Source organism: Rhamphochromis sp. 'chilingali', assembly GCF_963969265.1.
Source record: "Rhamphochromis sp. 'chilingali' genome assembly, chromosome: 10".
Taxonomy (NCBI): Eukaryota; Metazoa; Chordata; class Actinopteri; order Cichliformes; family Cichlidae; genus Rhamphochromis; species Rhamphochromis sp. 'chilingali'.
This window is the reverse complement of record NC_137937.1, coordinates 22182793-22196775: the sequence shown is the minus strand read 5'-3', so window position 1 is coordinate 22196775 and position 13983 is coordinate 22182793. Positions and strand designations below refer to the sequence as shown.

General features: G+C 40.5%; 2 protein-coding genes across 4 annotated transcripts in view; one reads left to right on the top strand and one right to left on the bottom strand.

Annotated features, from left to right (window-relative positions):
- The first annotated feature begins 1923 nt into the window (after positions 1-1923).
- Positions 1924-11355, top strand: LOC308404537 (guanine nucleotide-binding protein subunit alpha-14-like). Its single transcript, XM_080894613.1, has 9 exons — positions 1924-2064; positions 2139-2189; positions 2484-2661; positions 7903-8087; positions 8192-8346; positions 8488-8628; positions 9339-9468; positions 9556-9709; positions 10651-11355. The coding sequence occupies exons 3-9, from the start codon at positions 2541-2543 to the stop codon at positions 10839-10841; spliced, it is 1077 nt and encodes a 358-aa protein (XP_080750739.1). The 5' UTR covers positions 1924-2064; positions 2139-2189; positions 2484-2540; the 3' UTR covers positions 10842-11355.
- Positions 11356-11669: 314 nt separating this feature from the next.
- The window catches only part of vps13a (vacuolar protein sorting 13 homolog A), a 43123-nt gene continuing 40809 nt past the window's right edge, over positions 11670-13983 (bottom strand). For all 3 annotated transcript variants that reach the window (XM_080893471.1, XM_080893473.1, XM_080893472.1), the window contains 3 exons: positions 13238-13361; positions 13053-13127; positions 11670-12951 (listed from right to left, as the gene is read on the bottom strand). In XM_080893471.1, the coding sequence (XP_080749597.1) occupies positions 12901-12951; positions 13053-13127; positions 13238-13361 (250 nt within the window). In that variant the 3' untranslated portion in view covers positions 11670-12900. The remainder of the gene's footprint in view (positions 12952-13052; positions 13128-13237; positions 13362-13983) is intronic.

The following is a 13983-nucleotide window of genomic DNA, read 5'->3' as shown; positions in this document are numbered from 1 at the left end:
GTATGAAAATGCCAGAACAGCCGCTCGTGATTTAGGAAACAGTAACTGTTATGTCTGTTCAAAGGCTAATCCAGAACAGGTAATAGTAGGATACCCCATATCCGGTTTCCCCCTCACTGAGGGACTAGAGGAAATCGGCGGAGATAATGCTCTCCTTAAAGACGCTTTACAGTTGACTCTGAGCCCTCTCGACTGCCTACTTAGACACACACACACACCAACTAACCCTGAGACTCCATTAGGCGAATTATTGAAGTTATCTGATGACACCGCAGGGACCTGCGCCCCAATGAAACGCCCTAAGAATAGGTTAAAACCCTCACTGCCCTTAGGACAGATCCCTCTCCATTTTAATACTAGTATGATATGTCTGCGCAGACTAAAGTTAACTGGCCCAGACACACACATAGATTATACAAAGGATAACTATACATTTTTCTCTGACTCCCCAGGTGCACGCTGTAATGAGACATGGCTAGCTGTCTCTATGGCTGAAGTTTTATCATATCTGGAGGAACACACACACAGTTCAAGTTCGAGCAGAGACTCGATCATTGTTCCCCCAGACGGTGTCTTAAATGATACTGACTGGGGGGGAGTTAGTTAAATCACACATGGTCACGCGCCTAACTAGAGCAATCCCACATGCTTATTGGATGTGCAATAATACCCTTAGATTAGCTTTACCTGTTAATTGGACCGGTACCTGTGGTCTAGTAACCGCTGATGTATGCTGTACTTTCATTCCCAATAATACCGCTCCTAACGGTTCATTCACACAAGCTATGAATAAACTTGAAGCATTGCAGATAGAACTAATTGCCAATACAGGTCACGGTCAGTGGCTACATAAGTGGCTACAGGACACGTTTGGGAGATGGAAGGAACTAATTGTAGCCTTTGTAACCGTTGCAGCATGTTTTTGATGATTATTGTCTGTTGTGTGGTACCCTGTGTACGTTCAATGATAACCCGTATAGCTACTAGTACAGCTACTTCAATGTATTTGCAATTGGCACAAATTGACCCAGATTATGTGTCAGATGTCATCGATGATGATCCTGATGTATGTATTGAGCATTAGATTGTGAATTACTCGATTGTTCAAGAAGAGTATGACGTTTTCTTCTCTTTCTTTTCTTCTTTTTAAAATTTTGATATTAAGCTTGCTCGAAGGACCAGTTACAGTTATGATTTGTCTTTATATTATGTTATTACATTCTGTCTTTATACTATGTTATCATTTCATGATAAAAGGGGAGAACTGTTATGATATTTTGATACCACGGTTAGCATTTACAGAAGATTGTTTTATACAGGAAAACTGTTACTCAATAAGGCCTATATACTAGTTGTTTTTCTCTTTCTCTGTGACCCAAGAATTAATGTGTAAGACTCACAGGCTGGTACCCCAAGGTCGAAAACACCACAGAGACGAGACCACTTCCTTACTCCCATCCTCCCTTCCTTATCTCTTAGAAAAAGGCTCGTTAAAGGCCAGGTGGTTTGTTTCAGAATTCACTAATGAAAGAACTCTGTATTCTGTGTATTTTGCTGGGATGATCATAAATTGTAGCTGAGCTGATAAACTACACACAGGATACTTCTTTGCTCACAAGGCAGGAAGACGTTTCCTTATTTGGTCTGTACCGGTTTGAACTGGGAAAGCTGACACACGAACCTTTTTTTCCTCTATATAAGCTGTTATGTACTAAATAAACCTTTGAGTCGATTGGGAAGGCAACCTAAAGCAGTCTCTGTTTTCTTGTTCTCCCAAGCTGCTCCCGAGCTCGTAACTAACCCAGCTGAATGGCATACCTGAGTGTTACTTTAAATAATTAGGAATCTTAGAAGGAAAGGACAAAACTCTGCTTATCGCTCACGCCACGGAGGAAACCCGGGATGGCAATTTCCTTCAATTAACGCGAACCATGATTTAATGTCATCAAGACTCGTGAATTACGAGTGTGATATTATAGAAACTTCCAAGGAAAGCGAGCACAGCGTGGAGCACTTCTAAGAATGAGCCATGGCACTCCATGTCCGATTAAAACTCATCTACAGGTGAATTCCTCATCGCTCACCGTTTCCACAGGTTGTGGCAGCGAACTTCCCATTTTATCCTTTTCTATTTGTAGCCGGTGCCACGCCCTCCCGATTCGTCAGGATAAAGCTGAAGTGTCGTCCAGGTAGAGTATAACTGCAGCACTTTGTCCAATAGGAACAGCTCGTGGTGCACCTTGTTGTACACCTCGATGCTTAAGTAAAACAGAGAGAGAGCTTTGGACTTACCCCTGAAATCTAGCACTTTATATTTTAGCAGCAAACTTTTCTGTTTCTGTGGAAGTCAAAGGCGCAGTTTTGAAGATGCTCTGTGCCTTTTTGCGTCTGAAGTTGTGAAGTGCAAGAGGGGGCAAAGGAGTATTTTTTTTTAACACGTCTGAGTTTTCTTTTTCTTTTTTTTTTTCTGTCTTTAATCAAAGCCTGCGACATTTTTACAGCCGAGTGGTCGTTGGAGAGCAACCTGGTGACTTTCAGCGATGGCTGGATGCTGTGTTTCAGCGGAGGAGAGAGAGAACCAGAGGATCAACGAGGAGATTGAGAAGCAGCTGCGGAGGGACAAGGAGGACTCTCGCATGGAGCTCAAGTTGCTGCTTTTAGGTGAGCATCACTAACCTGAACACCAGCTCGGAGGGTAACTGACTTCACGGAGTCCTCCTCATTCTCCTCGTGCTTTGCTGTAAATCATTCAAAAGTTTTATCTAGATTGTAGCCATAAATGTTCTTTTCCGGGCAAAAGAAAAGCTTTAAAACATTTGCTCTTAAAGTTGTTCCTCTAGCGGAAGGATCCAGGCGTTTTCATTTTCAGTTGTGGGAGACAGCTCAAAATTTGCCATTACTTCACCGCTTCCTGGCCACGGGTATCGTGGCAGGTGGGACAGAGCTCTGACGCCTGTCGACTAGTATTCATTTAGCCATATGAAAGTAAAATGCACACTTTAGAAGGCAAATATATAATTTTATATATATTATATCCAGCACGCAACATTTTGTCATTGCCACGTGTGGCTACATGAGAGGATTCAAGTCATGAGCAGCGTTTCACAGTTGAGGCGCACTGGCTTTCCGAGAACATCCAGGGTATGCGCAGCCGCGCGCCATGGCGCTGCCATTGATTTAAGCGTGGTCGGAGATTTGAATCCTTGAGTACTTTTTGCCTGCTGGGGTCGGTAAGTCTCCACCTGGCCACAGAAACACACACACACACACACACACACACACACACACACACACACACACACACACACACACACACTCTCTCTCTCTTCCTGGGGGGGGCGCATTTTACTGCAGTAGTGTGGGAGCACTTCAGGAACCAGTCGCCATCCACGCCTTGGTCAGTGGTGTGTTTGAAAGCCATAACTAGCGTTTCATGCAAAAGTCATGCAAATGCATCACGGAGCACAAGCTATTGGTTTTTACCAACTGTTCTCTTAGCAGATCATTTCACTCAAAACACAGCGTTATGTTTTTGCCCCCAAACCAACATTCATTTGCTTTAAAAGAAAAACATTTTCGCAGCTCACTGTAGGCTGTTACAGACAGCTGGACTCCAGCAGTTTTGTTTAACGCATCACAAAGGTAGTTGAGAGAAGTCAAAACGTGGAGGGACTTTCCAGAAAAAAGGATGACCCTGAGGTCTCTGTTCAGGCTGAAAGAGTTTCAAACATAAGGCCCAGGGCCCAGAACCTGGCCATCAAAGAGCCCAATCCAGCCCCCTAAATAAATGGTAAATGGCCTGTATTTGTATAGCACTTAACTTAGTCCCTAAGGACACCAAAGCGCTTTACACTACATTCAGTCATCCACCCATTCACACACTGGTGATGGCAAGCTACATTGTAGCCACAACTGCTCTGGGGCGCACTGACAGAGGCAATAACTTTGGATAATGTGGTAAATGCAAAGAAGAAGGACATAAATGTTATTATTCAAAGTGTATTTTATGTCAGTCTGCAGGATAGTCTGGGAAATAAACTGCTTTTTTTCTGTCATTTTTAAGCATTTCATCATCATTCTCCTTTCTTAAAGTGGGAGAACAAAGAGTCACGTTGGAGTGTTTCTGTTGCAAATGCGTTTGTTTTTCTCATGCCGTCTGAGCTATTTAATGTATACTTAAATGTCTTTACACTGACGGTGACCGAAAGTCTCCTTATATTTCAGTCGCATCGCTATAAGTGCAACGAACCACACGCATGTCCGCCCCTCCCACACTTGTTCAGTATGCCTACTGCTGTACTGTTGAGCTGCTGTTAACTTCCATTAAAGTATATCTGGACATCACTCTCTGTGCCCCACTCTCTGACCGGAGTTTAAGTCCTGAAGGAGCTATCATCCCAGCATCCCAGAGATAACTCTCTAACAGACAGAAAGAGGAATGATTTGGAGGGTTTTCTTTTCCAGGTAATAAATCTACTGCTCCAGCCCACTAAGATCAAACAGGGCTCTGTGTGGGCCACAGTGTAAAAGGAGTATGACAGCCATGATCTAGAAAGTAACCTTTTGTTACCTGGTCAGAGTAACTCAGCTCTCAGTGGATTTCATTAGGATGGTCAGAGTCAGGTCTACTGAGAGTGCAAGAGATCAACACCTTCACTTTCTGCCCTTTTTTGTCAGAGGCCTTAAATTTGACTTGAACAGCTGCCGACTTGCATACCGAATCATCACAGCTCAGTAGATAGGTATAGTCAAATATTCAGTATGTTAGTCGTCTGTGTATAAATAACTCAACTTTTTATGCCTGAGAAGGATTAAGAAGAAGTATAAACTTATATGATCCTTCCTATTTATGGAATGATAGCAATATTTATCTTACTTTCAAATGACCTGCCAATTACCCACACACACATAAAAGTGCATTCATACCGACACATGATGTGCATACAACAAACATATGCAATTATACATCTATACATACATGTATCCTTACATTCACCGTGGGTAGGTGTGTATACACGCCTACCCACGCTACAGGATCGTTATCACAGTTGTGATAAATAATATTATTTATATTATAATATTTATACTATATATGCATATAAACATGTTTAAATGTATAAATGCACATGCGCACACTTAAAAATATGGATATACACATACCTTCGATATATACCCTCAAATATCAATACATACATTTACATATATAGACACTGAAATACTGTTTGGTTCTTCTTTTTGGAAGAAGTGTTGTTTTTTCTGTTATTTTTAACTGGAATATGTTTGAATGTAGCAGTAGATCTGCTGGATCTTGTTTTTTTTTTTGTTTGTTTGTTTTTAAAAGTCAAATTTTGCAGATTAGTGACTTCTCATGTTTTTTGTTTTGTGCCTCTGCACAGTCGCTGCCTAGCAGGTACATTTCAGTTGTGACAACAAAAAAAACCCGGAGAGGACAGACTTTGACAGTAGCCGTTATCTCATGACACTAACATCACATTCATTCACGCGGGCACCACCGCCTCGTGTTACAGCGTTCCCCAATTGAGGAAGTGTGCAGGTATGAAGCTGTGTCGTACATGCAAGCTGGACACGCACACACCGACTGCCCAAAAGATGAAACTCCCCACCCATCCCTGCATAAACCCACACACATACACAAACACAGCAACCTCCAATATTCAGGTCTGTTAACAAACACATTTGTTTACCAAATCGGCTGTGCATCATGTGATCTCAATGAGAATATTACGAGTTTTTGCTGTAAGAGCTGAAGAGTAACATGGCAGAAAGGGACTCTGTGTGTGTGGTTTTCATACCTTTTAATAAGAACAAGTATGTATGCATCTAGTATATTATGTTTTAGTGAAATATAAGTTAGTCGAAAGACCTTTTAGATGGAGAGCTTGAGTCCAAATACACACCGAGTCTCTGAGTTATTAAGCGTGCATCTGATCCTGTCACTCAGGAAAGGTTTCAGGGTGAAAAAGTGCACAGTTCTTGTTGAATTAATTATTGGAAGTTAGGAGGGCTTTTGTTTTATTTATTTTTCCATCTGACCAAAGGAAGGTCATTTTTCAGAAGCAAATTAAGCAAGGTTGACTAAAATATTTTATTCAACCAGGTGAAACTAAAGCTATGAATGATATGTTGAATTTTATTTCGGGCAATTTGTGATATTTAAACTTCCTGTTCTCGGATATTGGCGAGTGTCCCTTTGGCAGTCAAATATACATTCAAATCGTTCAGCTTGCGTCCCTGCGTGGACAAGCTGGGTATTGAGAGTTGTCACAGAACTTGTTTTTATTTCTTTTAACTTATCTCTTAGTAAAAAGTTGTTCATAAAAAGACAGATGGGTCTTTAATGTAGCTGCCAGGCAGCTGCCAGCTGGCATACAGTATGCAACACCTGTGCAACATCACACGTAATAATTCAAATTTGGGTCTTTTTTAATGTAAATATCATAAATATTGAGTTGCAGTAATAACTCACCAGGATGCAGCTCAGTAATATTTTAAAGTATATATAAACTTTATGCTCTTGCAGAAGGGGCATGGATGCATGACACTGGGCAGGGGTACATTTTACTGTATCGTAGACAACTTCAAGTTTAAAATTGTCACTGTAAGGAGGGATAGAGACTCCCATGACTTTTTTTGTTTGTGTCTTTGCAGCAGAGAGCTAAATTTGCTTGCTTGCAGTGGCCATAATATCTTCTCTTGGGATAAATGAAGAGTAGAAAATTAGGCTCGTCTTTTATCTTTAACCTGGACCAGATACCACCAGCAAGCTCTGATCAGCTGACCTCAAAGATCTCGTATTTGCATATGAATGTAGTAATTTACTAATACATGGAGGCAACTGACCATAGTAAACTGGAAATAAACCAGTCCATTTCCAATTTAATTAGCACAATTAAAGGTCAAACATCTAGCTAGCACTGACCACACACAACAACTCAAGGTTCAGTATCTTTCTCCAGGATAGTTTGGCATGCAGAGCGGAGCAGCCGCGGATCAAACCACCAGCCTTACAACAGGTAAATGACCTGCTCTAGCTCTTGAGGCACAGCCTCTCTGTTAAATGGTTCAGACCCAAAGTGATCACTAAAATTTTGGAAGTCAGCCTAAAGAAGAAAGAATCGGTGTCACATGGGACCTTTTAAGGACCTGTTGAGCAGCCTCACAGCCACATTCTGGACCGTTTGCAGGGCTTCTGGGGTTGATTTGCTCAGGCAGGGAACAAAGGCAAATAATTATAGAGGCATGACAAAATAAAACATCCCTCCACCACTCAAAGTATTATACTATAGGGCAATTGAATTTATCTAGTAAGTGTGTGCATATCAATACGTTTAATAAAACATTATCTATGTAGCTCTCAGCAGCACACATATGAGCTCCATATCAACCTGCACATAAGTGATGCTTACACATTTCAGTATTTATACTATAATGATATAATCTGCTTGTACAATAAGTACTCTAATTTTCTTATACTTAACATTTGTTTTCTTCCTCTTTATAGCTGTAGTTAGACTAATGTTATTACTGGTGGTTTTGATACTTAAATACTTCTAGGTACTATGAGAACCTGTTGTCTGGCATCAAAATCAAGACAATGAAAGCAGTCGTAACTGACTCATCAGCATGATTTCTTTAAAATTCAGAAACATGACAATTAAAATGGTCAAATCCTGCACCGATGAGCACTGCTGAGAAACAGGCTGTCACGTGAATGCAGATTTTTAAAAACAGACCTTAGACATAAAACTGCATTCCCGTCTGCTCACGCAGCCAGCAGATGTTTACTTTGGTTTGATTTGCAGAATGTTAATTTGCAACGAGGCAAAAAATTGTAGACCAAATAAATCTATTATTGAGTTTAATCCTCAATGTGTCTCACAGGCACTGGAGAGAGTGGAAAGAGCACCTTTATCAAACAAATGAGGATTATCCATGGAGGAGGATATACAGACGAGGACAAAAGGAGCTATGCCAAGCTGGTGTACCAGAACATCTACACGTCCATGCAGACAATGGTCCGAGCTATGGAGGCTCTTGGTATATCTTTCACTGATCCCCAGAACCAGGTACAGGCAGACTGACTCTGTTCCAGTCCTTTACAATAAAGACTTGATGGATGGTTACCTCATTGTTACCTCACTGTCTTTTTGTCTTCTCGGTGTGTCCATAGAGCCATGCCAGCGCAGTCCTGGAGGTGGAGGTGGATAAGGTGAAGGACTTAGATAGCAACCTCGCCATGGCTGTCAAGAGTCTGTGGGATGATCCTGGAATACAGGAGTGCTATGATCGGCGCAGGGAGTACCAGCTGTCCGACTCCACCAAATAGTGAGAATTAGGCATTTATGATCTTTAACAGTGTGCGCAGATCTCTGTACTTTTCTAGATCAAATTTGGTTTACATTTTAAGTTTTCTACATTTCTCCTTTCTTAGTGTTTTTTTTTCTCCCTGCATATTTTTCTTTTTAGCTATCTCACAGATCTGGATCGGATTTCACAGCCCTCATACATACCTGATCTTGACGACATCCTCAGAGTCCGAGTCCCAACCACTGGTATCATTGAATACCCCTTTGACATGTGGTCTAAGGATCAGAATGTCATTTTCAGGTGAGGTGCATATTGACATCTTCTGCACTGCACAGAGTTTCATTTCAATTCAGTTCAGTTGAGTTTATATAGCATCAAATGACAAACAGCAGTCACCTCAAGGTGCTTTATATCTTAAGGTAGACACCTTACAGTAATGCAGAGAAAGTGCCAACAATTAAACAACTCCCTTTGAAAAAGCACTTGGTGACAGTAGCAAGGAAAACCTCCCTTGTAACAGGAAGAAAACTCTTAACAGAATCAGATTCTGGGAGGGGCGGCCATCTGCTGCAACTGTTCGAGGATAAGGTGAGGGCGACAGGACAAACAACACACTGTGTAAGAGAGCCAGAGATTAATAATAGCTAATGATTAAAGAGTGATGTGTAAAAGGTGAGTGAAGAAGAAACACTCAGTGCTTCATGGGAAGCCAATGCAGCCTAGACCTATTGTAGCATAACTAACAGATCACCTGATCCAGCCCTAACTATATGCTTTATCAAAACGCAAAGTTTTAAATCTAATCTTAAAAGTAGAGAGGCTGTCTGTATCCCAAATCCAAACTGGGAGCTGGTTCCACAGAAGAGGGGCCTGAAAGCTGAAGGCTCTGCCTCCCATTCTACTTTGAAATACTCTATGAACCAAAATAATAGCAGCAGCACTGGAACTGGCCACAGGCATGGCACCGACCTCGAAGGTGGCGTGACTTTTCTTGGCTGCTTTTATGACAGGATGGTTGATGTGGGTGGTCAAAGATCAGAGCGGAGAAAGTGGATCCACTGCTTTGAGAACGTCACCTCCATCATTTTCTTGGTGGCACTCAGCGAATACGATCAGGTCCTGGCTGAGTGCGACAATGAGGTGAGAATTTAACGACACAGCAAATGATGATTTCAGTTTACATCCTCCTGGAGTTTTACATGTGTTTGATCCCTTTAAACATCTCAGAACCGCATGGAGGAGAGCAAGGCCCTGTTCAAGACCATCATCACCTACCCCTGGTTCCAGCGCTCATCTGTCATACTTTTCCTCAACAAGACCGACATCCTCAAGGAGAAGATCTTGTACTCTCACTTATCCACCTACTTCCCTGAATTCACAGGTTAGACTGAGTGAATGCTCATCTTGATTTCAGCTCTTATTCCACCACAAGATTTGTAATTACTTAGCTGATCTAATTAAGTCCTTCATCATACAATCGCTGCACGGTACTCATTTTTATGGAAGTGTTGAAATAGACTAAAAATACTCAACTGACACTATATTAGGTACACTGTGCTGGTACCAGGTTGAACCTCCTTTACCATCAGAATTGGTTTAATTCTTCATGGCTGAGATTTTAAAAGGAGCTGAAAACATTCAGCAGGAATTTTGGTCCACATTGGCAATCATTAGTCTAAGCTCCGCCCCTCCCTCCTTGATACAAGCCCACAAGAAAATCACCAAATTTGTTCTGCATTAAAAACCCATAATTTGTTCAAAATAAAATAACTGATTGTTTTTTTTTTAAACACATTTTTAATCTTTAAGTATCAAGACTTAGAATTTCAGTTTTGGTTTGGTGTTTTTGGCTGACAAGAGGTGAAACCATGTGTGGTCTTCTGCTGCTGTAGACCATCTGCTTCAGAAGATGCTCTTCTGCATACCTCGGTTGAAATCAGTAGTTAATTACCATTAGTTACTATATCATCACGTCTGGCCATTCTCCTCTGACCTCTGTGAGGACTGCTACTCACAGATCATCTTTCACTTTCAGACTATTCACTGTAAACACTACAGATGGTTGTGTCTCAGTAAATTTGAAATACTCAGACCAGCCTGTTTGGTACCAACATTTAAAGTCACTTAAATCACTTTTCTTCCCCATTCTGATGCTCAGTTTGAACTTCAGCAGGTCGTAAAATGCATTGAGTTCCTGTCATGTAATTGGCAGATTAGATATTTGCATTAACAAGCAGTTGAACAAGTCTACCCAATCAAGTGTCTGGTGAGCGTATGTTGAATTTACTGACATATTTAAATAATATCAACCCTGAATTGCAGGACCTCAGCAGGATCAAGTAGCAGCTCAAAAATTCATCCTAAAAATGTACCAAGAACAAAACCTGGACAAGGACAAGACGTTGTATTCTCACTTCACCTGCGCCACGGACACAGAAAACATCCGCTTAATCTTCAAGGACGTGAAAACAGCCATCCTCAGGCACAACCTCGGGGACTTCAACCTGGTGTAGAAAGGTTGCATACAGCACAGGAGCAAATGCATACAAGAGAAGACCTGAGGAAAGCCGAAATAGAAAAGAATCTAATTATCAATCAAGCTTAAACCAAAAAAGAAGCAATTTGAAATTGTTTCATTTCTAACAAGGGGGATCCAAAAAAGAGAGAATACAAACATCCTGTACCAGACATACTAACATGAAATTGTGTTTAGATGCTTTAGTTTCCCTTGTAGTTTTTTAGTATTTGCTGTAAATGATACATTACAGTGGAAATGAGAAAGTGAAAATTAGTAGCAAGTAACTGACCTGTTGTGTGAACTACTTATTTAAATAGACATATGATCTGAGTGCTTTAATGTATGTAAATGTATCCCCATGTAATAGTTTGATAAGGATGCTCTTTAGCCCGGTTTTGTGATTTCATAATGTTTAGAAACGGTTGCTCTAACACTGAGACGCATGTAAGTGCCTTATTTACTCAGGACAGTCAGCAGAGCCACGGAGTTCATAGAGTGTCAGATGTAAATAGTCTGAGATGTGCTTTAGGAAAAAAAATACCACTGTTTCTTCTATTTATGGTTATTTTCAATAAAGAGATATAATTATTTAATAAAGAGTACAAGTCAGGTGCCTGACGTTTTCTTGGTGCGAGGAATAAATGAAGACCGCTTTGAATTCAAAAAACTTTATTGAAAACAGCATGAAAAAGAAAAAGCCACTGCAGTGAATATTTTGCTCCCCGAAAACAAAACGATGTAAATGAAATTGAGTGATATTATATCGTGATGCGCCCAAGACCAAAATCAAATCTTTGAAATATACATCAGAGTAAACAGCAGCTGATAATAATAATTAGCATTCCTTTATTTTCAATATATACCTTTTCTCTGTATAATTCATCAGCATGTTTGGCATTGCATATGTGTGGTATAAAAACATAAAAATCACAAAATTTCATACTGCAAGCTCCTCATAAAGTCTGATGCGAGGATGGATATATACAGATAGACATCATATTAGGTCATATACAGCAAACTGATGCATGTAAGTACAGTATAAAAATAGCATGCATCTCTGACTCACACACTCAACAGTCTTTATTCTGCAATGTATAAAAAAAATAGGAAAAAGAACTTTAAGGATGCACATTTTTTGAATTATGTGTACTATAAAGCCATACTAATTCATATTAACATGCCTTTTATATAATCCAGTAAAAGAAACAGTGTGCAACATTAAATGTGCTACAACAATTACAGTTAATTTGGCCTCAGTGATACTCGAGGGATTTTTTCCCCCCCTACCAGTCACTGTTAAGATTGACATTTCTACACCCAAATCCTCCTTTACATCCAGAAATGAAAGTTAAACTGAATCTCTAAAGCTACGGTAGGCAAAAATGTTTTTGGTTTCATTATGAAAGGGGGGGGGGGGTCAACAATAGCGTTTGTGGGGGAGTGGGAGTCCTCTTCTACCTCTTCTTGGCTCTCTTGGGCAGTGAGAAAGAGGTGGAGGGTTAAGAAAGTTTTCACCCGCTAGAGCCGGGGGTATCCACATGAAGCTCAAGGTCAACAAAAATCCTTTTTTAACTGTGCGTAATGTGCAAAATCCTGCGCTCATCTGGTGGGAGAGACTTGAAACAGAGGTATGAGCTGCAGGTGGAGGCCCGCTCATTCTTTTCCCCTTTCAAAGTTCGTCCAACAGCAGCTTTAATGTGTGTTTGATTAGAACAAGTACATCTAAGGAATCACAATCCTCCATTCGTACAATCCTTCAAGCAGGCAATAACAGAACCTGTTCGTAAACTCCAGACTTAACGTTTTAATAAAGAGAACTATAATAAAAACAAAAAACATGACCAGGTGTAAAATAATGAATGCAAAGCAAAGTGGATGGAAATCAGCAATCTGTCTACATGCACACTGTGTCTTTCAGCCCCGACACACACCGACAGTCCACATCGTTTATTCACTAGTCACACACGGAGGGAAAAAAAAGTAGCATGCAGTAAAGAAAAAAAGGCACTGGCACACACAGAGCTCGTGTGTTTAGCATTTCTCGATCTTCAGAGTCAGTACTTGGGTAAACTCTCTCTTGCATCCTCCAATTTGGTGAGAACCCACTGAAAATAAATAATGACCCAAAGTTAGAACTAATTATTTTCACTAGTTGTGTATCCCGACTGAAAGGAAATATCAGCTTGAGTCCAAATTGCAAACTTACTTTGGCTATCTCTGGAGTTTTGAAGTTTATTATCTTCCCAAACTCTTTGGCATGAAAGACTGACTTCACTCTCTCCTGCAGTGGAAGGCGAGGTTCAGTGCAGAAGTAATAATAATAATAATAATGATAATGAAAAATTTGGGTAGTAAATAATGGTAACATCTTTGTTGTTTGTTTGTTTTTACCTTGGCCTCAATGCGAAGTCGGCGGTCCTCTATAATGGTTGGATCCTTGGTGAACTCTTCAAACAGATACTGCCACTCACAGGTCAGCTGACCAAAAGTGCCTTTGGTCACAAAAAATATTCCCCTGGGAAAAAAAAGATGTGTGTTTAAAAGGAATGAATAAAGAAAAATGTAAACTTTATATTTCAGTTTCTTTATCCCCAAAACAATGATTTCCAGTCATAGGCATTAAAAAAGTAAAAAGACATAAGATGAAGCCAACATGCGAGTGCCTTAAACCTTAATCTGAATGCCACCAGATGGCGATACCTGTGTGGTTGTAAAAAGACTTTTGGTCCTATCTTTGTGAAAACAGCTTCCTGTCTCGACTGTAAACATTTTCCAGCTCAGTTTGTGGGTCAATCATTCATTTTGGTTTAACTGAATTTAAAAAAAAATGGATTTTTGAATAAAACTTCAATATACAGCTTACTATCTCGTTACATCCGTATTTTGGGCGGGATTTTTTTTTTTGGGGGGGGGGGGGGGGGGGGGGGGGGGGGGGTATTGTATTGTTTTGTTTTTTTAAACCAAGACAGCAGCAGTGGAAATGCTGATCTCCAGGATTCAAAACGGAGCTCCACAAAGCAACAGCTGACACCATGCCAGCTACATCCAAGTTTTATACAGTCTGTGTTACAGTGTGGGCTGCAGCCCCCTGGTGGGCAATGAAGGTACTGTATGTCAGAAGTATGAACTCAAATCTT

Excerpts from the sequence above, each read along its gene's own strand:
- LOC308404537 (XM_080894613.1), top strand. The coding sequence starts at position 2,541 with ATGGCTGGATGCTGTGTTTCAGCGGAGGAGAGAGAGAACCAGAGGATC. Across the intron at positions 2,662-7,902 it reads GCTCAAGTTGCTGCTTTTAG|GCACTGGAGAGAGTGGAAAG; the intron begins GTGAGCATCACT and ends TGTGTCTCACAG. Across the intron at positions 8,347-8,487 it reads CTGTCCGACTCCACCAAATA|CTATCTCACAGATCTGGATC; the intron begins GTGAGAATTAGG and ends TTTTCTTTTTAG.